At 39.9% G+C, this 24,640-nt stretch overlaps 1 protein-coding gene across 4 annotated transcripts in view; it reads right to left on the bottom strand.

Annotated features, from left to right (window-relative positions):
- The window catches only part of RAD23B (RAD23 homolog B, nucleotide excision repair protein), a 36,364-nt gene extending 11,935 nt beyond the window's left edge, over positions 1 to 24,429 (bottom strand). The window contains exons 1-5 of one of the 4 annotated variants that reach the window (XM_067316490.1): positions 24,349 to 24,429; positions 11,096 to 11,177; positions 8,179 to 8,258; positions 5,760 to 6,025; positions 1,996 to 2,051 (exon numbers count right to left, since the gene is read on the bottom strand). In XM_067316490.1, coding sequence (XP_067172591.1) covers positions 1,996 to 2,051; positions 5,760 to 6,025; positions 8,179 to 8,258; positions 11,096 to 11,177; positions 24,349 to 24,414 — 550 coding nt within the window. In that variant the 5' untranslated portion in view covers positions 24,415 to 24,429. Of the gene's footprint in view, positions 1 to 1,995; positions 2,052 to 5,759; positions 6,026 to 8,178; positions 8,259 to 11,095; positions 11,178 to 20,401; positions 20,512 to 23,752; positions 23,775 to 24,348 lie in introns of those variants that run through there. The other 3 variants (XM_067316492.1, XM_067316491.1, XM_067316493.1) reach the window with 3 other exon arrangements.
- Positions 24,430 to 24,640: the final 211 nt, after the last annotated feature.

The raw sequence follows: 24,640 nt of genomic DNA, 5'->3' as shown, positions 1-24,640 counted from the left end.
CGAAGAAGGAAACACAAGTACCGTAAATGTAGGGCACACGTAGTGCATACACAATCTACTCACACAAGTAGTGCTAAAGCAAGCTCAAGAATAAATAATTCAGGAACTACACACCAGTTACGTTGCGACACACTCAGGTCCATCTCTGTGTACTGCTACTAAGAAAATCTGTGAGGTCACTGCTGAACTGATCCTGTTCTTTTTGACTTTCAAACAACATTTTAAAGCTTGACTAATTTTCAAATCCAGTTCCTCATACTCCCCACAGTAATTCCTGCCCGAAGTCCAGCAAAAACATAGGCTGTTCCAGGGAAAGAGATGGCTACACAGAAACTGCAAAACATGCGTATCCTTATGTTAACACAGTCAGACTGATTTTCAGCCAGCTTAATTGACTGAAAATAAGAGCAATTCATTAGAAACCAATCGCTGTGTTTAAAGTGAAATCAAGTCTCTTCAGACAATATACCTCAGAGACCAGAGTAAGAACATGCCTGGGATCCTACTTAGAGTGTAAAAAACTACATGAACTTGTGTGAGTAAACTCCTTCTCTCTAAAGGAGAAGGACCAGAGAGCTCATGCCTACTGCCTTTAAAAAAAATCTTTGGCTTATAACCCTTGCAGGACATTTATCCAGAAAATTACACTCAACGCCTGCAATTTCTGAACTGTTAAGAGACATTTGGGTTTACTATAACAGAAATCAAAGAAATTTCACATCAAAGGGATAAGTAAGCTGATTCTCTTCTGCTACATAAAAAAACCAAAAAACCCACACACAACTCTGAAGGTAACTATTAAACCAAGACCACCAGCGCATTTAAACTTGTTGGTCATTATCATTAAAGTATTCGTGATGAGCACATTTCAGGCACTAAGGTATAACGAGTCATTAATGAAGCCTGTAGCACCTTTGGCACCAGCAATCACTTACGAAACATAACAGAATACTTGACTGGTTGTCTCCTGCACTACTTATCAGCTACCTTAGCTCAAGCAGTTCTTCAGTCTTTAACAGTATGTCATAAATAGGTCCTTAAACTGCAATTAGATGAACTAAACCTGGTGGCAACTGCCAAAGTAAGTTAAGCAGTACCACTCCCAAGTGACTTTGAGCTGCTTAGTCACAACACCTGCCTCCAACACATGCACACACCACTACAAAAATGTAGGAAGTGACTCTTTATCTGGTTTAACTATTTAAACTAAGATGCAGCTTAATGTTTACAGAGTTGAGAAACGCAAAATAAAAAAATCTCTCCCTCCTAATTTCTGTGCCTTAATTTGCTACACTCTGAAAAATCCCCTCCAAAAAGCTTTAAGTAGACAATTCTAGTGACAGGAGTTTGTGGGTTTGTCTAGTAATTCTGTAAGTACCTGCATCAGTGTAACTGAGGGGCAGATATTCCTATGATTTTTACCCCATTTCTTCCACTGAGAAGCAAAGACATTTAAACTGTCAGAACAAAAGTGAATTGACTGTAAGTGTTTGGAAACACTCACTCCTCAACCCAGATAGCAGCAGACAAAGTGAATTCATCTAAATGCAATCTAAAAGTATCCGGGATATACTTTGACAGTACTGTCCAAGCTGAAACAAGTGAGTAATAAAGCCAGCCATTTTATCAGACCTGCTCACTGGGAAGCAAAGGTAAAAGAAAAACTTACACATATTTATGGCCAGTCTTCTATCCAAGCCACTTTAAGCTGAATAATTAAAAGAGATATCAAGGCAAACAGGGGAAAAAAAAAAAAAAACACAGGAAGGATAAGAATTTTCTTTTTCTACAATAAAAATATATGAAGTGAAATATTCTTCAGTAAAGAAGTTCTTGGTACTGGTTCTATGATATCAACTTCTGTTCTCAGAGAAGAGTACTTTGATTATAACTGTAAAATGACAGACACAGAAGAGAACGTCAACATCTGTGAATCCCTCATTTGTTCCTGCTGCACCAAAATAATGTCTACATTAAAAAAAACACTCCACTTACCAAGTGCACTTATAGCATCCTCAAAAAGATTTGATCGAGATGTATCACCTGTTGTACTGTAAGATGAAGACAAGTGCAATGGTAATTACAAAACTTTGGAAAACTTCCTGTTTTTCAAAACAGAAGCAGCAGCTGTAACTCTGTAAGTGGCACCTTTTGTTTTTGAAGGACCAACACCCTTTCTAAAGAGCTGTCTCTCTTGGACTTATAATGAGACCAAATTTTACAAACTGACAATGCTACCATTTTTAGCGCTTAAAGGCCAGTGCCCCCATCCCATATTTTGGCCACTGCCCATCTGCTCAGGGATTGCCATCTGCTTGCTTGAATGCTTTAAAGGGTGGGAAAACAAGGAGGATTTTTAAAAGCACACAGCAGTCTCTCTAACTGCTTCACCAAAGTCAATGATGCAACTCAGGCTAGTCTCAGTGAGGACTTAAGGAGATCATGGCCAAGCACTTTTTAAAATCTCAGTGTTGTACTTTCCTGGTAAACTACTAAAATATGCAATTATTCCCTTTCAAATTATCATAGCTGTTAGGTAAAGGGAATAAAGGCTCATCTCCATAAACACAAAGGAGCACAGAGGCACAACAGCAGGCAGAGGAACCCCAATAACCTAACCAGAGCCACCAGAGTCCCTGGCCCAGCTCCTCCCAGGCCTGTCACAGGATGCCGATCAGCCCCATGGGCCAGGGATGATACCTCCCTCCCCACCCTGACAGGTCAACAGGAGAGGCTCCCTGGTTGCCCTACAGACTGGGGAGTTACTGCCTTCAGGGCTATTGGGACTCATCACCAGATGCCAGGAAAAGCCTTTTGGGATTGTGAAAGATTTATTATGGAACGTCTAAGGGAAAGACCAAAGGCAGGCAAAGGAGGGGGAATCAGTACGGACTAGGGATGAAAAGCAGGGAAAATGGAGGTGAAAACAGGTCAGGAGGGGCCAGTCATGTTTAAACTGGTGGCTGGTCAGTACGTTTGTCTGGCCATGCCCTGTGCCTCATCACCACAGTTGGTCCTGCCTTCTTATTAAAAATTCATTTCTAAATATATTCTTGAGTGACAGGGCGCTCTGATCTGTGTCTATGGAGGTCTAAGTGCCAGCAACTACAGAGGGGATCACGAGTCACAGGAGCTGTGTGTCTGTGGAGTCAGCAACCGCAGAGATTGGATTGTGTGGAGGTCTAAGTGTCAACAACTGGAGAAGGGGCCCTGGGTTACAGTGGCCCATGCACCTGGGGTTCCAGCTACTGAAGAGACCAGAGTGCATGCAATAAGTGTGGATGTGCATGTTGGTGTTTGCACAATCACTAACAAACATCAAGCCAACAGAGCTGTCGAGGGGTCTAAAACACTTGTATCGGATGGGCTTTAAGTCAGGGCCAGCTACTGGAGAGTTGGCTAGTGGAGGGACCAGGCGATCCAAGTCAGCTGCTGGAGAGATCGTAAGGCTGGGTGGCTGGCTGCTGGCAAGGCCATAGGTCTGGACTAGAGTGCGTGCATTTGTCTCTCTCTCTGTCTCTCCCTCTCTCTGCAAGAGACAGCTGGGAGACCAGGGGATCCAGGGGCCAGCTACAAGGTGGACCGAGTGTCTCACACCAGTTCCTGGATGCATCCATAGCACGTGCTTGTGACTGTGTGCAAGGGGAGGCTGAGTATCAGCAACGAAAGCACAGCTGCAGGCCTTGTTTGTTTGCCTGCCCAGGTGCCAGCAACTGGGGACACCAGCAGATCCAGGGGACAGCTACTGCAACAGACTGTCTAAGGTCAAATACTGGTGGGACCCATATTCTATATGTATATATATTTTCCACTAGCAGGCTTTCGCCCTCATCAGCCAAAGAGGGGAAGCAGATGAGATCACTGGTGCTGTTTGTATTTGCGTGGATGCTGTGGTTTCTCTCCATGTTGATCTGTGTGGCTAGCCATGTACATATGTACGTACATAGCATGTGTGTGCACATGTGCACACCTATTGGGAATGCATGTTCAGCCTCAATACCTGATGGACCTGGGTTCATGGAGCTGCAGCAGCCTCACATTTAATGGGCTACTGGAGCTGCCAACTCCTAACAATGGCAAATGAAAGATCATCAGATTAATCAGAATCAACTTGTAGAACAGGCTGTTAAAAAAATAAATAAATAATCTGCAATGTAGAGATGCAGAGATGCATTTTTCATGTGAGAAAAAAATCTGTTCCAGCAAGAATACTTTGCTAGTGTTTATCACTGCTAAGATTTACCATAACTGAAAAAGAGCAAAGGTGAAATGGAACACCAGCTTGCCTGGTTAAGACCAGATAAACCTTCACCCACCCCTGAAGCAGTAATTACTTAATTTCTCAAGCAAATCAAAAACAAGCACTACTCACTAAAATCAAGGCAGGTGATAACTACAATGTATTTGCCAGATTACTCTTTTGCTGTTAGATTTAAATATTCACATTGAGACTCCTTTTCCTGCACTGCAATCTGTGCATAGAAAACCTGGAGAACATTGTTTCAGAATCAAAGATTTAATCTAGTCTTTGAACTTACTGGACAAACTGAGCAGGAAAAAAAAACCACTCAGTAACAAAGAAAAGGAAGTTATTCCACTGCTGCCTGAAGCTTCATTTGTATTCCCTACTTCACTAGATTGAAAGAGAGATGTCAATTTCACAAAATAGCAAAATTAAATCAATACTTAAAGGTATTTAGTGCAAGAAATCAGTGCTGACATTTTAAGGTAATTGCAAGCCTTGCAAGCAATTGCAACCTTTGTTTCCTCATCCCCATATCAAATCAACATTTGATGGTATTTAAATACAACCACTTCAAAAATTAATGTCTTGTGCAACAGCATTCACATAAATAACACAAATAATTGCTAGCAGGTCTTTTAAAAAAAATGAAGATCTGACGCTATGCAGCACTTTGCAAGCCATTCTGTTATGGCCGACAAAATTTTTATCCCATGCAATATTTAAGCAACTTTAAGCAACAAAAGGCAAAGTACAACCAGGGATGCAACTTCAAACTTGCACTTGATTTTCTTGATTGAGAACTGAGGTTAAAAGCTATCCCAGGTCTCACAGCTACTTACAGATGGGCCAAGGAATTGTTCATAATGAATAATCTTAAAGCTTTAAGTTATTACATGATTAAGAGCAATACTATATCCTACATTTTGGTAAAAGCTGATTCTGTAAAAATTCATCAATAGGGTGCACACTACAGATCTTTTCATTTTATGAAAAAATAAATAAATAAAATTAATTTCTTTCCAGAAACTAAGAGACTCTTGCTGTAGTAAAGAACTTCTTAGCATGATTCACATCTAACCAGTATAATTCTAAACACTGTCAGAGGCCTATAAAGGGGGGAGGACACACCTATATTTAAAGCCTGGAAGAGCTTCACAAATATGAGTTCACCATGCAGGTGAATATCCTCAGTTTAAAAGAAAATGTGGGTCACAATAACTCTGAAAAGCCTGAAGAGAATGTAACAAGTCTTGTATCACTTAACTCCCCACTCCATAGGTTTAGTTCTAAACCACACTTCCCACAGGAAAAGGTGCAGGGTGAGAGGTAAGCGTATTACCTTCAGTAATGTTATACTCGAGCCAGAGATTGAAATTACAGTTAGGAGGGAAGAAAAGCTATGTAGAACAGAAAAAATGATTGGACTGACACTGTAATGGAAAATTCAACTTAAAACCAAAACCAGAAGCAACAGAAATTGACAGAGAATCCATTTTGGGAGACTCATTCATACCTGTCAGTTGATGATGGGCTGACAGCAGCTGGTGCTTCAGGTGTTTTTTCCGCTGGCTTCTCTTCTTTAGGAGTACTTACAGGTGCAGGATCACAAGCTGCTGCAGCTGGTACTGGAGTGGTAGGGACACGAGCTGGCACAGGGGCAGCAGCAGGTGTTGGTGTTGGGACTGGTGTGAGAGCTGCAGTTGTAGAGCCAGCAGTGGTCGTAGCATTTGACTGTTGAGTTGCTGCTGGTGACTGTGTCGGTACAGCTGCTGCTTTGGGCTATAATGGGACAAGAGAATTCAGACAACGCACAAAGCTTCTATAGCAATACTTTCTATAGTCAATACACTGACTATGTTCTGCTAAGAACATTTGTGTTTGACCCTGTGGCCTCAACATCAAGCATAACAAATATTCGAAAGACTGTCTAAATCTATAATGACTTTTGTTATGTTTAAAGTTTCAAGTACTTATTTAGACACCTAAGCATTCACACTATCTGATTACAAAGTGCAATCTAGAAAGAAAATCTAAACATTTATAGAATGAAACACTATTTCAAAAATAATCTTGTTTTATAAAAGCACCTTTTTTCAGACAAAACTGAAATAGTTGTCAAAAGACATCTGACAAGTGCAACAAGCACAAGGTTTTCCCACCATTCAAATTCAGAAAAAATGAAAAAGGCAGAAATCACATTTTGTTATGAATGTGATTTTCTGGAAAATGAAATACTAAAAATTAAGGCTAAAAATCTGAAACTTAACCTTCAACAAATTTTATTTATGCACTCTTTACATATAAAGCACTATGTAACTAGCATTACACATACTTGAGTTTTGTATAGAGCACCAAAATTCCAGGAGAATTGAGGACTATCAAATCAACATCAACAAATTTAGATTTGCAAGCATATAATTTTGATTCACCATTAGAAGCATGAATTCTGCTTGGATATAGTACTAAAGCCATTATACAGAAATTGTACTTTTCAGAATGTATATAACAACTTATGGTTAAGATATGTAATTAAGTATTTGAAAGCTGTATCAGTGTAGTCCCCTATCTACACATATCCTTAAAGCTGAGTCACTTCTCTGCCCAAGCAACAAAAATAGCTACTTTAGCAAAATACAACTAGTTATTCAAGGTGAATCACTTTCAGACAATATGTTTGCTCAAACTAGGAAAAAGGTATTTCCTCCTTTTGTCTGAAAGAAAAGCAAAGAGGTTGAGAATGAGCGGTTTCCAGCATGACAGCCACAAGAGAAGACTAAGAAACATTTAGAGAAAAGATGCAAACATGTATACAGTTTTGAACATCAGAAAAGATTAGTGGGTTTGCTTCTTTGACGGGGGCATGTCTTATCCAGAAAAGAGTCAGGAAAAGGAAAACTAAGCTTAAAAACTTAGTGTGCATAGCAATACATGCATTGCAGAAGGCTGACTTCAACTCAAGGAATGCCCCAGTTTCTTTATTTCACACACAGGTCCATAACAGTGAAGAACTATAATTCCTACACACAGGCCAGGTATTGCATCTAGCAAGTTTTCAAGTGATTGGTATTTTTTATGCTCAAAGTCATGCTCTGAAATCTCATCTGTATCTGTGTGCTTCTACTGATAAACACCTCTTTTCCTGAGTTCTAGTCTCTGGTTTGCCTGGAGGAGTTTGTTAGCTGTTATGTTCAAATAGCGAGTCTAATGAGCCAACAGCAGACAAAAGCAAAGGGCAACCGAACTAAAGGTTCCCTTTGTCAGGAAGGGGACCTGTAATTCCAAAGTTAACCTCGCGTCTCAAGACGGAGACAAAACCAGACTTCTACTCAGACCCGAAGGACCTGGGATGCCTACAAGACGAATGGCTCGAGTCCCTGGAAGCAATCTGGCTACAGGACAAGAGGAGAGGCACTTCAAACAAGTGTCACAGTCATTCTCTTTAATAAGCCATAGCTGTCATTCAAAACTCACAGGTTTGCCGATTTGCACATTTTCTTCCTTTACTGGTTTAAGCTGTTGAACTTGACACAAGAAACTGGGGCATTAGTTTTGGAAAGCAACAGGGCAAGACTGGAGGAAGATCCGTACAGAAGATTTAGTAACAAACTATCTAGGTTCCCTGGTTCCTTTCAAGAAAATCGCTGGAGGAACAGACCACAGAGGACTCTAAGCCAGAAACAGAAGAAACAATAAAATCAAAGTCAGCCACTGTCAATTACTTTCTCCAGTATTAACACTAAGCACAGAACAGAAAAAATGATCAACTCAGGGAAACTGATATTTTAGCTCTATTCACACCAGCATTTTACTGCTGACCAAAACTTTCAGATAACCAATTTCCACTGGTTTTAAGGATATGCATATACGATCACTCATCACAATGAAAAAAAAAACAAAATGCAATTTTCTTTCCAAAAATAAGGACCACTCACTTTTGTCACCATAACCACCACAAAGTTCTTCTCATCTATTTTGTATTCTTTAAGAGCCGTATCATCATTAAGGATTTTACCTAGCAAATTAAACAGATGCAAATTAATAAAAGGTCATTTACCAGATCATTAGATGATCCTGGGATCATTCACACAAGTTCCAAAATATATAAAAACAAGTTTTATGCAGACATATGAATATAATAATCCTAGGAAACGTATTTTAGCCATTAAGCTTTGGCAGTAGAGTTCTAAGAGACTTTCCTCCTATGACATCCACAATACTAGTTGCTTGAAGGCAGTATCTTATCCCCAGTAGAATACTTGATACCTTTCTGTAAGTGTTGAATGTGTTTCAAATCATTTAAAACAGGAGTGTGAAAGCCAGGGAAAGACTTATTGAACCTTTAAAACAGATTCAAGTAACGTAAAGTTTTAGGATACAGTAGGCTAAAATAAATAATTTATGCCTGCTTACACGCTCTAGACATGATGAGAAAATTCCTGCCTGCTTCATATTTCTTTGTTCTCTTCTGTTAGCCCTTCAAATTTAGTAAATGATCTGGAGTTCCCTGCAACAGCATAAATTTACCTGCAGGAGACAAACTTGTGACTTTCAGTTTTACTAATTTATACTTAACAGAAGGCTAAAGCGTTAGGAAAAGCTATAACTGTTTCACACCCAGCTATCTTGGCAGAAGGATGAAAGAGAATGATCAGACAAAACCAGAAACCTTTGTTTGCTATACTACCACCTGTAATACTTATTAAGCAGAGATGGTATTGTAACAAAGTATATTTGCCTAATTTATAGAAGAATTAAAAAATATATCAAACATAGGCTTTATATATATATATATATACACACATACACACACACAATGAGCTGGCTTAGAGGCATTGCCACAAATCAGAGAATTAAGTCTGTTTTTCAGTCATTTTTACAGCACCTATTACTACTACTAAAAAAATTTCAGAAAACAGTTTATACTTTTAGCAGAAGCGTTTTCTGAAGGTGTACCCAGGATCACTTCCCCATTTCAAGATTAAAATACACATTCTCATAACCATTCTCAGCAGTAGTGGAATACACCATTTAAATGCAATCAGGACAGATCTTCATCCTGCTGACTGCAAGGAAATGAAGCTATGCACACACATCATGGCATGCAAAACACAAATGAGAGGGCACTGACTTACTCCCCATTGGTTCTACCATGTTCCTGCAGGTCAAGTACTCAAAAACGTGTTATGTGTAGCAGTAATACCTGTAGTGTATGGCACAGCATCTGACTCAGAATCTACACAGACTTGCACATACACTAACCTGGTTTATAAGCACTTTGGGGAAGGAGCTCGCACAATGCATATACACCGATATCCTATTTCCTTGGGACACATCACTCTCAGGGCTCCTAGGTGCTACATTAATACCAATGACAATACAACAGATCCACATCACTGCTGACGAGCATAACTTTTTTTTGTTTAATAAACAAACATTTTTAGTAACAAATGGTACACTTTCAATCAGCTTGACTTGGGATATCACACTCAGTTCCACCAAACCATGAAAATTCTCAACCTTTTTCTAATTAAAGTAAAAATGTCACCAATATGCTCTTGTTCTATCTCCTGTCCAAAAATAAAAATAAAATAAAATAAATAAAATCCATCTTTGAGGAGCACCTTGAGCATGACGGAGTTAGGAAAATATGAGAGAATCATTACTAAGACTAGACTTCTATACTAAATCTTATTTCCTACATTTTCTACGTGCTTGTATGCATTATATAATGCTAAAGACAAATTTTGGCTTTTGAAAATACAGAAAGTAAATTTCAGTCACACTATACAGTCTCATCCAATTCTTGATTTTTTTAGTCACAAAAACATAATTTTAAAAATGTCATACAATATACATTGCACAAAGTCTCTGCCTTGCTCATATTTCTTCATTATATAAGGGAGTATTACCCTCATGGTCTTGATGTTCATTGCCTTCACTCAAGTGTAAGGGGCATAAAATTTGTTAAGAAACATAATTCTGAGGAGTTCCTACAAACAAGGAGAGATTTCTGACTTCCTGTGTCATGATTAGCTTACTAGAAGTGGAAAAACAATACTGTTTACAAAGCAGCATACTGAAAAAGTAAAGACCAAAACTTCTTTCAAGTGTAGCTAGAGAGGTAAAAGCAGCAGAGTTAGAGGGGGAAAAAAAAAAAAAAAAAAAAAAAAGGCAGCAGTAGATTCCATCCCAATCTTGGGACAGTCTTTTAAACCCAGAAATGAGGTAAGAATTTAAAACCAAATGAGTATATTCATGTCAGAATGTACCAGTCAAGTAGAAGTCAGTAAAGCTGACTGCCTAAGTACAAATGAAATAATTCAGTATCTTTAAATTTCATCTGACACAGCTTGCTTTTCACCTGCACGTAGTACGTTTTTCTAATCTCAGGGCTTAGAAGTATGACAAGTAGTTTTGTCTAGCAACAGTCTGGATGGTGGGTTTTTTAGTTGGTAGATAAGGACTAACACAGCAAATCCAAAAGAAATAAGCTGATTTTTAATTCTCCGAGGCATACGGATGAATGCTTTGAATAAACACAAGCTGACCAAAAACATGAAATCTGATCTTTTTACATCTTGATTTCTTGTAACAATGGCTGCTCCTATTTCACCTACCATTACCACCCACAAATAAAGCTAGTGGCAGATCATGTTATCAGAATAAAGATAAGAGAAACACATTCATTAAAACTTGAAAAACTCTGGTTCAAAAATAAAAGTCCCCCTTGTCAGTGAGATTTTTCATTTGTTTGTGTTTTAGAGAAGGCTCAACTTTCCAACCAATGTCACAGAAAAACGGGAAAAAATATTGTAGGTTCAGATAGAGTATCTTCAGAACATCCATTACCTGCATAGATTAGTTTTTGGCCAGCTACTGGAAAAGCATCTTTCCCTCTTTCAGATTCAATCTTCTCCTTCAGTGCCTTCACCTAAAGCACAGAAATGGTCTTGTTAATTTAAAAAGAAAAAGCATTTTCACAATACAAACCTAATTAAGTAGACTTTGTTCTAAGTTTTAACTATGAAAAAGCAGTATTTCATTCACATTCCCATTACGTGGGGAACATCAGCTTGCCAAAGATGTCATTCTAGCAACTTCCTAGAGCAATTTTTTTCCTCCTCAAATAGTCTCTCCTCTGTTTAATCTAGTTAGATTACTAATTTCTTCATGATAATTGTTAAATACAAGTTTACAACACAGTTGAAAGTAGAGAAATTTGAGCAGAATGGGTCTGTCGACCCATTTCCCTACCATTCCTCCTATGGATGCTCTGAAACAATACTCTCAGGTAAATGGTAAATACTTACTACATATCAAAAAGGTTAACTTTTTAGCCTAAGTAAAATCTGTCATCCACTTGCCATACACCAATCATGCTTCCTGCCTTCACTTCATTCTTCTCTAACTGATGCTAAAACCTTTGTGCTGAGTATCTTCTCTTTGTTGCTTCTTTCTTCCTCTCCTTGTTCCTCTCAGATTTTAATTTCTTTGTTTCCTTATCAGTTTCTTTACCAGGCTTATCCTTTCAAAGTGGAAGTTTTAAAACGGATGGATCAAACTGTCACATTCATGAAGGAGCTGCATCTTTTTAGCAGTAACATGAAAAGGAGTCGTTCCGCCAGGCTTCATTACCTGTCAAAGGAGGCCTGCAGAAGCAAACCTCCTCTCCAGGCTTACACCTGACTTAGGTGCTTAGACAACTAACCAGGACCCAACAGGACTACAGAAGGTGATTTAACTACTGTGAGGATCCAAAACACAAGATACACTGTTGTCTATGGAACAAGACTGAAATAAGAAACCAACTTTTTTTTTTTTTCTTTCTTTCCCTAAACAGCTGGAGAAAGAAAGCTGTTGGTATTCTTAATGGGAATATCTCTGGGACAGCATGCCTAAAGCCCAAGTATCAGTCAGCAGCTGACCAGTTGCATTTCTACAGCAAAACTAACAGTAGTTCTCAACACTCCTGAAGTCTTCAGTAGGGGCAAAGTTTTAACTTAATACTAACAATTTGTCAATAGCATCATCATTCTCATGCACTTACTTTAAAACAATTAGTTATATCCCCGGATTTACACTTGTTTAAAAGCTCAAAAAGAATCTTTCCTTGAAAACTAAAAATCTAAATTGCAGTTCCTCCCCAATCAGTATTTAAGGCTGTCATTCACCATATCATTGCAAGGTCTGCTTAGGCCACGGATATATGATCAAGCAATTTTTTATGAATTTTAAAGAATTAAATACATCAAGCACCTCCAGGAAATGGCCTGCTCCCACTCAGGCAAATTAACCCCAGAATTAGCCAGGGTTAAAATCGGTCATGTTTTCAAACCTCTACCCTGCAACACACAGCCTACCTATTCCCGTACACATGCACTTGTACTAATCACTCAATGGTGATGTTTCAAAGCTTCTCCTTTTATTCACGCTGTCCATAACATCTGCCACAGATATATAACAAATACTGCAATATGATCAGTACATATAATCTGTTTTGATGGAAAGAACTAAGACTTGTTTCATATCCACTGCACGTAGTCAAGCTATTGTGTTCAGATGTCTATTGGCCTTTACTTTCTTCATGTTTTAGCGTCTGAGTTTTATGCCAGGCTACACTTTTTCCTACAAGGAACATAAACCAAAACCTGCTCTCACAAATAAAGTTTCAACAGCTAAATATTGTGGTTTAGGTTGGGACAGACTAAACATATACATTAACTATTATGCAATAATTGGATCTGTGTAAAGGATTTCAGATAGTTATTGTAGTAAAATATTGGTAGTAAAATTCCAATTGTCTGTTTGCCTTTGCTATCCACCTGTTGAGCAGTGTTTCCCCATACTATGTCATCACTGATGCACTGCAAGTGATCTGAGGCACTGCCTTTCTCCAAAACATTTTGTATTAGTCTATGACAGATGGTGGGGATACGCTTCCATCCTTGCTGCAGGCGGTTTAGGTGTATTGTAGTTCTCTACAGGTAAAGGCAAACTGCAGTTTATACTCAGAGGCCAGAAGAACTGAGAAAAGCTATGAGGATGGTCGAATATCAGGCTGCATTCTGATAACCTTTACTTCGAGCTCATACTGCAGTCCTAGCATATTTGGTACTGCTGCACTGAAGGTTGGCATCAGTGCACTCAAACCTCAACGGTCTATGGCTAATCTGCAAACACCATGGCGTTTTTGCACTGTCGAGATGGGGATGCTGAAGGATGAATGGGGCTGAAGCAGCCACCCCCTTGACTTTCCAGTTCTTTGACAGGACCAGGTACGAGACCAAGCCAATCTCTGTTGGTTTGCTATTGTCAGTGCACTGTACAAGTTGCAACCAGCACCAACCGAGGTGACATCCGTAGCAGTGCTACTACTGTCTCTTTTTCTGAGAGGTCAGGCAGTTGAGATATCAAAGGAGTGCCCTTACATTTCTACAGCAGCAATGCCAAATACTCATTGATGTCCTTGTGTGTCCTTACAGTTTTCCTCAACAAGTCAACACCCAAGATGCAAGGAGCACCAGGTCCTGCTACAACTTCATGGAGTTTCCAGTTTCCTTTAGTAAGACCAAGACCAGTTTTTACTACACAGAGCTTCTGTTGGCCTGTATCCAGTAGGAGTTAGTGCTATCCCATATATGCTATTAACACACTGCCTCCAGGAGTACTACATACACTTCCCACTAGACTCCTACCCCTGAGTGCCTACCCTCAGGTTCCACAAGACTACATACGGGCGAATCAACTAGGTGCTATAGGCTGTCTCAGCCTCACAGATATTCATCAAACAGCACTACAGCTGTACAGTCCTCTTTTCATAGTCCAAAAACCTCCTTTGGATCCCACTGCTGACACCATTTTCACCAGTGTTGTGATTTAGGTCAGGACAGACTAAACACACACATTAATTACTACACAATAATTAGATCCATGCGGAGGAGTTTGGATGTTCATTGTCTCTCTGAAAGGGTGATTAAGGATGCAAAGAACACTACAAAGTCACAGAAAACCAGATATCTCTATTTCCCCTTTTCCTTGCTGACAAGAGCAGCAGTGCCAGCAGCTGGGAGGAGCAGGGTGCTGAGTGCAATAGTTCTGGCCACACAACCTTGGTCCCAGCCATCCCTGGAGGTCCTCCACAGCCAGGCATCACCAAGGGCAGAGTTGTGTCATCCCCCGCATCAGGCAGAGGTGGATGAGGTTTATGATAGGAAGAGCATCTTCCAGACCATTTGACCATTACCAGTTGGCAGATTGCTCCAAGCTGTTGCTCGCTGATCGGTGTAGCAAGTTGCTGAGCAACTGTAACTTTAGTTCTGCTTATTCTACCAATTGTGCGTTTTTCATCACAACTGCCTAATTGTGGTTTATCTAACAGAAATTACATCCTTAACAACTACACAGCAACACACCAAAGGTGAATCTGTGGGACTCTGACAATGGCCTAACTACTTGAGTAATGCCAGCTCAGTAGGCCAGGATGCTAACCAACCCCTTTGACTTGAATGGTAGAGGCAAAGAACATGCAGAACCATAATAAAGTTAAAATACTAAAGAATTCTAAAAAGCTATATATAAGCTAACAGAGCACTGATTGCAGGACCAAACTACATATTGTCTACCAAAGAACTGATAAAATCTTTGACTAGAACAAGCCAATACAGCCAATCACGACTGGCTTCTTAGAGGAATTCAAAAAAACCCCTGGTAATGCTAAAGAAACAAGACCATAGTTTTCAACGCTGGTTGTCTACATTCTCAGAACTTGCCATATACAGCAATCAATTTAAGAACAGATGATAACTTCAAACACAAATTCAGTCCTCAGAAACATTTCTTCAGCTGACAAATGGTTTACACACATCTAAACAAAACTTGAGCTTAAAATAGTTCAAATAATCTACAGTAGCTTGCTAACTAACTATACACACTCACAGTTATTTGCAAAAGCAAAGATGATTAACTTTACCCTCTCATTTAAACAGACTTTCATGGTGGTCTAAACCCAAACTGTTGCCATTCAAAGACATTTAATATGTTTTTTTCTGACTGACAGTAACTTAACACATCATGAGCTTCAAATTATAAATTAAGAAATTCTGTAATAAAGTATATAAAATATTCAAGTAACTTCCATGAGGTACATTCCTAACAACATAGTTAACTGTTTTATACAGAAGAGCAATTTATATAAGGGAATAAAAAAGTATTAGGTAACATGTGATACACCAAACTTACCAATAACCTGTTAGTGACAGATAAATTTCCTCTTGCAGTTCCAGCTGGACTGCCTGAAGACTTAATATCCACTAATGAGAATATAACCATGGCCTTAATTTAACCGGCAGAAAAAAATACCAAAGAGCACTCCTTAATCCACCAGTGTGACAAGGCAGACACAGTGGTTCAAACCACTTTATTTAGATTTAAACTGTAAAAGCTCCATTTTCAGGGAAAGACAGAAGCACCCTCACTGCTCTTTGGAACAGCAGCAACATCTTCCAGCTAGCAGCATGAGGAGCTGCTGAACACAGCAATATCTTAAACTTTGCCTGTAGCAAATCAGGTCTCCCAAGTATCTACAAGATCTCCCAGACATCAGCAACAACATCAGTTCAGGGTTATTAAGTGAGAATTAATTTCTGGTAAGCAAGTCCAGCCAGCTGATCTGATGATTTTGGAAAGCAGTTTAAATACACACTGTCACCCTCTGCATCCACAACATTATAACATAATTTTCCTAATTAAAAAAAAAAAAAGCATATGCATAAACCAAACCTCCAGGCTACCTAGCTTAACTCCACCTAATCTAAGTTTAAAATAAATTTGAGGCCTAAGAGTCTCATTTTTCTTTTGTTCTAATTAATATGTGTTCTCTTTATTCTGTTCTATATTTTAGGACAACACCTTTAAGGATGAACATCAACTCACCTGTAGACACTTACCCTAAAGACTCAGAAACAGAACACACACACACTACAATTGCCCATTTACAAAACAAGCTGGTAGATTCTCTTCTGCCCTCTATAAATTAAGATCTGTAACTCTCCCTATCATTCAGGGTCTATACTGAGTACAGTCTGCTCAAGAACAAGATACCACGCAATCTGGTTTGCAGAGCCACAGCTCACCTATTCCTAAACGAAAAAACTGAGGTGTTCCAAATAAGTATCAGACCCTGACAGGCCTGACAGCTAGATATAGCTGACCTAACTGACATCTAGACAGGCAGTTCTTCACAGTTGAGTATACCAAGTAAACTCCCTCCCTTCCCTCTCACAGATGAATTTCCACTTCTCTTACCTTATAAAGTATGCTAAAACAGGAAAGAAAGAAAAAGAAAAGAGGCAATGTTCATACAAAGTCACATTTCTTGATTCCTAATAAAATAAGCAGGAAACAGTATAATTCTGTCAGTTTTCAGGCTATGCAACACAATCAAGACAAATCTCTGAAATTCTTAAGATCCACAGATAAACTGGATATAGAACTGAAGTGGACCCCTTTTGGCATCAAGTCACATACCCTCCTTGCACCCCACAATCTTTATTACGTGTGGAATCTGATCCATCTTCATCTAACAACTAGTAAGGGGTTTTTTGCTATCATCTCTCCTACTGTAAAGCTGCTTCTGATGTGAGAAGCCTTTTTATACTTTCCAGCCTAAATTAATTCATAGACCGTTCACACACATTTGTTCCTATGCCAGTGCTCTATTTTAAGCATGAACAGCCTTTCTCCCTTCCATGGTACTCACCACTATAAACATTTATACAGCACTATCAAATTCTCCTCTCAGCTTGTGAGCCAAGCTAGCCAGGCCCCTTTAGTTTCCTTTCATGTAGTAGTCTCAATATCTTCCTAGCATCTCTTTCTTCCACCTGCTCTAGTGGAAATCTATTCATACTGGAGATAGGTGACCAACATTCATGTACTGCACCAGCATCCCAACTCTGACTGGAAATTCCAGGATTGGTGAACTACAAGGATTTATCTTTTAGTGTATCGGAGTAGTGAAGCTATGTTGCTCATTTGACCGCCACTCCCAAAAGGCAGCCTCCTAATCAAGACATCCAAGTCAAATTTTAAACTTTGTATTCTTTAACTCCATCATGTTTCTATTGCTTTGGTACTCAAAATCATAAAATTCTTACCAAATTATTAACAAAAAACACTATAAAAAGATTAATCCCAAGACCAACGTTTAAAGACCTTCATTACTAACCCACCTACACTTCAACTGTTTTCGTCTTTTATTTGAGCAGGCAATTCCCATTGGAGTGTTTAAATCCATGTTACAATTACTCTACCAATCCCCAGCCCTTCTAAAATAGACTCAGGTTTCTCCCAGCATTTGGGGGGAGGAAGGGGGGGAAGTCATCCTTCAGATAGAGCTTTCAATCTGAAGTATCCAGTCCAAAGGGCTTTGCTCTCCTCCCTGTCCCTGAGCGAGGGCATGCAGAGCGTAACAGACTAAACATTTTTGTTTGGAATTTACATTTAACATTCCAAAGTTTTCACTCCCACTGCCCTTGAAAACATGTTTCCCATATATTATACTACCATGTTGTTACTGCTCAAAATCAGCCTCGTGTAGTGCAGTTACTTCAGACAATAAGACAACTAATGAAAAAAACCTGACTATTGTAACAGGTTTTACTATCCTTAATCCAATTCAATGATTAGCAATACATTAATGGCACATATTTTGCAAATTACTGAAGTGTCCATAGCATAAGATACTACTTGCCTCATATAAGTAAGTGCTTTATAGCAGTTTTGTTGATAAGAACACATTTGGTTCTAGCTACCTCTACAAATAATAAAAGCAGGGGTTTTTTGAACAAATCTACACATACAATAATGCCTTACATTACCTTCCTAAATGGAACACTCAATTTTTAACCAGACCACCTTCACAGTTGAATTAACAGATTATTGTCCTACTTCAAGTCCCAAACATGTAACAAATACAGGAATTAAGAAGAACCATAGTAGAAGAGAAGTCCTGTGAATCTAGTCAGGTTTACTACCTTAAAATAGGTCAAAATAGCCAGAGTTAAAACTCCATGGAAAAAGGCATTTAAAGGAATTATCTCCATATTTAAAAACGGACATCACAGACAGTAGAAAGCATTCAGAAACTTCTGTATTTACAGTCTGTATTTACTGTGCTGAAGTTTGTACACAAATACAGAAGCAGCATGGCCTAGTAAGTAGATAAGTAGTATAGAATTTGCAATGTACAAATCTAAATTTAGCTTTGACTTTTACTCCTGAGCAATTACCTCTGCCTTTCTAATTTCCCATCCAAAACTGAGCTCATCTACATAGGTGAAGTTTACCAGTGTAGTAATTGCAATTTTGCATTGCCCAGAGATTAACAAAAGGAATTTCTGATCTCCCAGTTGGCCTCTAGGCACTTCTATCCCATGCTTCCAAATTGATCTAAACACTGCTTGTTTAAACGTGGAAACACTTGGGTCAGTTTTCTGAAGCTAAACGGTGCTTGAAAGGGCTGCATATATGAGATTTGTAGTAAAGTGTGAACAGATAAACAGATTTCAACACAAAGTAGACCTTTACATAGCAGGGAAAAAAACACACAGTTGTCTGTGCATCTCAAGTACAGCAGAAAGATACGGCTTCTGATAGCTCTTAGTACCCTCTCAGAGCCCGCAATGGCTTGTCTGAAGGAGAAAGCTTATACTCTAAGTGGTGACTCTTGCATGGTAATGTTTATTAGCCTAAACGAAACCTTGCAGCACCTTTAAACAGACAGTTTTTAAGTGCTAGGCTATTCCTCACAAACTGCTTCAAAGAGAGGGCAAAAGCAGTATCATGGTTTCAAACATGAGCAGAACTGACAGGACATTTTAAGTCATTATAAAAAGATGCTTTCCAAAAACTTTTTTCTAATATTGAGCACCTGCAAGCAAGCTTATTTAGGTATGCTGTAACAGTCTTCATCTAAGGTGCCAGATTACAAACAAGTTAGAAATAAGAGGTTTGAAGCTCAGACGTTAAAGTGGGGAGGAGGGAGGATAAGCTTTTCAGCCCCATTTCTCTTGGTTTCCTTGACTCTACCATGCCTCAGATCCAAACAGAAGGAATGACAGAGAAAAGGACAAGTAGAGTCAGTTTTTATAATACTTTATACCACACTCCTATCCAATATGCTTATAGCAGCCACGAGCCCCTTTCTCTCCTTTCCATGGTCATTTGATGCTACCTTCAGAGCAGCATGCAAAAGGCAGGAGAGCCTGCAAGGACTTCTGACTGGCCCTTATGGGGTCTAGATGAGACTTGTTGCACTTCACCGCATCTTGCAAGGTAAAAAGTGATTTGACTCCTCAAGCTGAGTATGCTGCCTGGAACAGTGACCAAAGAAACAAAGTTTCTTGGTGGCAGAAGACACTGGCAACCACATCCTGTAGTCCTGTAAATTTACACAGCCCTACGAATTTTGCTTTAAAGAAGTATTTTGCTATGTTTCAGAAATGCAATGAAAATACATTCCAAAGACCTGATGGTAAATTATGTGCTTTTATACAAGAGGGAAGCAATGAAACTGTAGAGCACAACATGATCATCTGCTCACACTATTCTTTAACTCACACACACCTTTGTTTCTCCCCACTGCCTCTAAATTTCAAAGGAACATCTTTTAACATGTTCTGTTATCCATACAAGGGGCAGATATCTTTGATTACCAGTTATATCTGCAAAACAGACTTTAAGGCACAATTACATACAGAACAATCTTACAAGCCATATGAGCATTTCATATTCATACAACCCACATATTTAGCCTCTCAGTTTATTGGCCACCTTCTGAACTATGCCCCAAGAAAGTTTAAATTGTTGAGAAATACAGCACACAATATTAATGAATTACTAAAGCACACCAAAGGTAAATTTTTTTCTTGATGATAGCTAAAATGAGTAAGAACGTTACAAAATAAAGTAGTTGTAAACTTATGGTCATAGAGCTACTGTATTTGAAAAATGGTTAACATGTAAAAACACACTCTAATATGAACAAAATTAGTTGTATTCATAGCTTATGTTCCCTTAACCTTTCCTTCATTAAGTTTTATGGAATATGTATCATCCTCCCCAAAGTTCTTTGGAAATTATTATTAGAACACTCACTCAAACTTAAGGGAAATATTCCTGAAGATGTGGAAGTCTAGATCTCTTCAGCCAAGAAGTTAAACAACAACTCTGACTTGAAAATTCCAAATCTAACCATGAGGCAGGGGGAAAAAAAAAGAAAGACTAGATACAGAAGGAAAGCATTTGCAGAAAAAAACAAACAGACAGTTAGTAAGATAAATGTGAAAAATCAGAAAACATAACTTATAAATTCTAGTCTGTAAAGAAAGCATAACAAACAATAAAAAAAATTGCAATGACACTTTATTCTAGTAGTCTCCAAAGCTACCATTTTTGCAGAGTCATCTATCAAATCTCAAGCAGCAAGTACAAGCCCTGCAACTTCACAGCTTCGCTGAGCATGCATGTGCATACACTCAAACAAAATGCCAGCAGATAAAAAAGCAACATGACAATCTCCTAGAAGAGCAAGACACCTAGTGTAAAACAAAAGAGGCACTGAAAGAAAAATATCAGGACTTAAGGACATGGAAAGACACCTCTAGCCTAGAAGGATATTTGTGGATTTTGAACAGGATCATGAGGGTACTTCTTCGACTAACCACTGAGAATACAAACTCTGAGGGAAATATAAAAATAATCCTCTTATCAGAAACTGCTGCTGCATTAACCAGTACTGAAGCCCATGCAGGGGGGAGGTAGCCAGTATAAGTTTGCATTTTCTTGTAAGTTAAAGGCCTGATAAGGTCAGACCTTAGCATTTTTGAACATAGACACATTCTCTGGCTACTGCAGAACTGTTTCAAAAGTTAATTCTTCTCACAAATATAGGAAAACAAAACTAAAATATCAATTATTTTTATATCAGTTATGTATTATTATAAAAAAAGACTTTGACTTTCTTACAAGATATATCTAATACTTCTCACAGTCTATTAAGTTATATGCAGAATTGTGTTAACCTTTAAGCTTCAGTCAATGCTATAAGATCAGCAGGTGTGTTTCTAACAGAAGCCCATAGTTCACCTAGGCAGCCTTAAGAAATATGAACTATCAATAGGCAGATTTTACAACAACCCATCACTTGTTTCCATATACCCTTCCTTGTCTCAGAACAGGAATAAATGAAAAGTATGCTTAAAAAAAAAACAAAACCCACAAACAGCTTTTCCACACTCATCTCCCTTTTTTTTTTATTGGATGCTTTAGTTAAGCTCTCAAAATATAGAATAAATACAAAGGTATGAAACCAATCAAACTTTTGTGTGGGTTCACAGATAGAACTCTAGCCACTCAGATAATAATTTCAGTTTAATCTTATCTAATTCCAGAATTTATTACTGCCAATAAAAGGTTCTCCAAAGAGAATTAAAGCAACTTGTTTCTTTATCACAGAACTCTCCCAAGCACATATTAAAGAGTATCTCCCTGGTAGGTACTGCTTTCTTGTCGCTACACAACCAAGACTTTTTTAAACCCCTACATACCAGAAAACACAAATTCTTTGCTAGGACAGTCTCTTTCCAAAAATCTCTTTCAGAGCTGTGTCCTTTTTCTCCTGAAGTATACCTATTTTAGCTGGAAACCCCAAACATATGCCACTCCTCACTTTTTCTTTATTACATACCCTTTGTATCCTGCTTCATTTTCTATTTGTTTTTCCTGGAACCCATTCCCCAGATATTTTGTACAGCTTCTGTTAGTATTTAGTCCAAAATCCTCAACTTAAAAATCACAAGCTTTCAGCACCAGAGAGATATTGTGTGCACATCCAAAAACCCCAGTACACACATTTAACAATAAACTCATACATATGAAGGATATACTGGAATATATAGAAGTCCCAACTTCCAGAAGAAAGCTTCCTGTTGACACTTAAATAAGCAGGCATTTCCCCAGAGGGTTTGAACACTGTAACAGAACACAGAAATGTGAAATTGACATTGAAACGTGAAAATGACAAGTGGAAACTGTCAAAGGATCACTGACATCCCGAATATTCCTTGCATTTCTCCCCTTTGGGAAAATCAGAATATTTAGGTTAACAGCACAGGGAAACTGGAAAAGAAATAGAACATACTTAAGACTGGTATTTCATTTTACAAGTTAAGAACATTTGTTGAGATTAGAACTTTTTAGAAGCATATTTCTGATTTAGAAGCCTACAGTGTCATCACTCAGACAAGAAATGCAGCTACACAGGCCTGCATCAGTTTCAGACAGCACTTATTACCTGCTTCTAACACACAGCTTAATACATTTACTCCTTCATAGGCAGTCAATAGACAAGAGGGCGAACTTCTGTAGGTAAGTGCTTTGGTTTATCCCGGGCAAGTCCAAATGCACCATCAGGTACTGAAGTGCTCTGCTCAGAATACCAGAATCACTACAGCCGGTAAATCCATCTTCTCTACAGACCAGAAGGAGCACAGCATTGGCTCCTACATGCCCCTGAAGTTCTTCCCCCAAACTTAGCAAAACCAGCTGTGCTTAAAAAAAATCCTCTGTCAGTGAACCCTGCTTCTCAAACAATGGGGCTTCAGGCCATCTCAGTTCCTTTTTAATCAGCCAAAATACATTAGTCTTCACCTACCACTTGCACAAACACAGACTTCGTGCTTCAAGTCTAATACTTATTCAGTAAAAATACTCAGAAGGCCAATATTTTAAAACACAACGAAAATATAAGCTAAAGACATATTATTATTAAAACATGTTCTGAACCGTAAAATTCAACCATCTGATAAAGCAGGAAAAAAACCAGTATTTATGTAAAAGCTGTAACAAAATGTATGTCTACTTCATTATAATGAGGTGTGTTACTTTATACTCTCACTGGAAAGTATATTTAAATAAGAGCTCATGAGAGTCTTTAGTAACAAGCACGGACTGTTATTAAAATACTACTTTGCACTGTAATATTAAGTCTGTTTAAATTCAATTTATACTACGAATAACAGGAGAAACTGCTAGAAACAGAAGCCAATTTCAGAGCAACAAGTTTCCCGGGCCTATCACAACTAGATCATTTTTGGCCTTGTCACAGTATAGGGCACAGCTCCAAGTAAACAAGCCTACCTCTAGCAGCGAAACACCCAAGCACAGTGCAACGACTAAAAGCAATGCTTCCAGAGTCCCCAGAAACAGGAATATTTGGGTTCGAGACATTAGAAATTTAATGAACCAGCACACTTAGGTACAATTAGCATTAAAAAAAAAAAAAAAACCCGCACTAACGAGGAGCATCCAAGCACAGTTGTGAAACATTTGGTTAACAGGGCATGTTGCAAAGAATTTACCAGTTTAAACAGATTTTTTTTTTTTGTTAACAGAGGACTCAAAAAATGCTTTGGGTTTTTTTTGTTGTTTTTTTTTTTTGCTTTTTACCGTGTTGTATTAAGCGCCACTTTCAACTTTTTCTGCAAGAACTCTGTCCTTGGTTTCCCAGTCACTCCAGGGAGACGGGGCCACGCTTTCCACCCCGGTGCCAGGCCGGGCACCCCGGTGCTGGCGCAGTAGGCGCTGCGCGCTCCGCGACCCCGCCGGGCCAGCGCGTTTTGCTGTCTCATAAGCAGAGTTTGCCCGCCTGGCACCCCCCCCCCCCCCGCCTGCGCTTCCCAGACCTTCTTCCAGGCAGAAACGCTGGAAGACGGGGAAGTTTTCCTCAGTTTTCTAACAAGAAGCCACGGCGAGCAGCGCTCGAGCCTTGCTCGCCCATGCCCCAGCCCGGCGGCCCCGGCCTCCCGCCGCTCAGCCCGCGAAACCGGCGGTTTCCAACGGGCCCCGCACCCGCGGGGAGCCGCTCACCATCCCCCACCAAAACACCCCCCCCCCCCCCCGCCCCGCGGCACCGGCACCGACCGAGCGGAGGCCCCGCCGCCCCCGCGGCCCGGCCCGGCCCTCCCGCCGCCGCCGCCGCCGGGCCGAGCGGGGCGGACCCGCGGGGGGGGGGGGGGTGTCACGGCGCCGCCGCGGGCCCGCACCGTCTCCTCGGGGTCGATGTCGATGCGGAAGGTCTGCTGCTGCAGCGTCTTCAGCGTGATCTGCATGGCGCCGGCCGCCCGCCCGCCCGCCCGCGGCGCGCGCTGCCGCCTCCCCGCCGCTTCCCCGCCACCGCCGCCGCCGCGCGTCCCCGGCGCGGAGGAGGGAGGGAGGGAGCGAGCAGAGCGGAGCGGCGCGGCGCGGCGCGGGTCGGGTCAGCGCGGAGCCCGGGGGGGCGGGGCCGCGGGGGCTGCCGGGGGGGCGGGGGCAGCGCGTCGCGCCTGCGCCTGCGCG

This window comes from Apteryx mantelli, chromosome Z (assembly GCF_036417845.1).
Source record: "Apteryx mantelli isolate bAptMan1 chromosome Z, bAptMan1.hap1, whole genome shotgun sequence".
Classification (NCBI taxonomy): Eukaryota; Metazoa; Chordata; class Aves; order Apterygiformes; family Apterygidae; genus Apteryx; species Apteryx mantelli.
The sequence above is the reverse complement of the archived record's forward strand: the minus strand, read 5'-3'. Positions and strand labels throughout refer to the sequence as shown.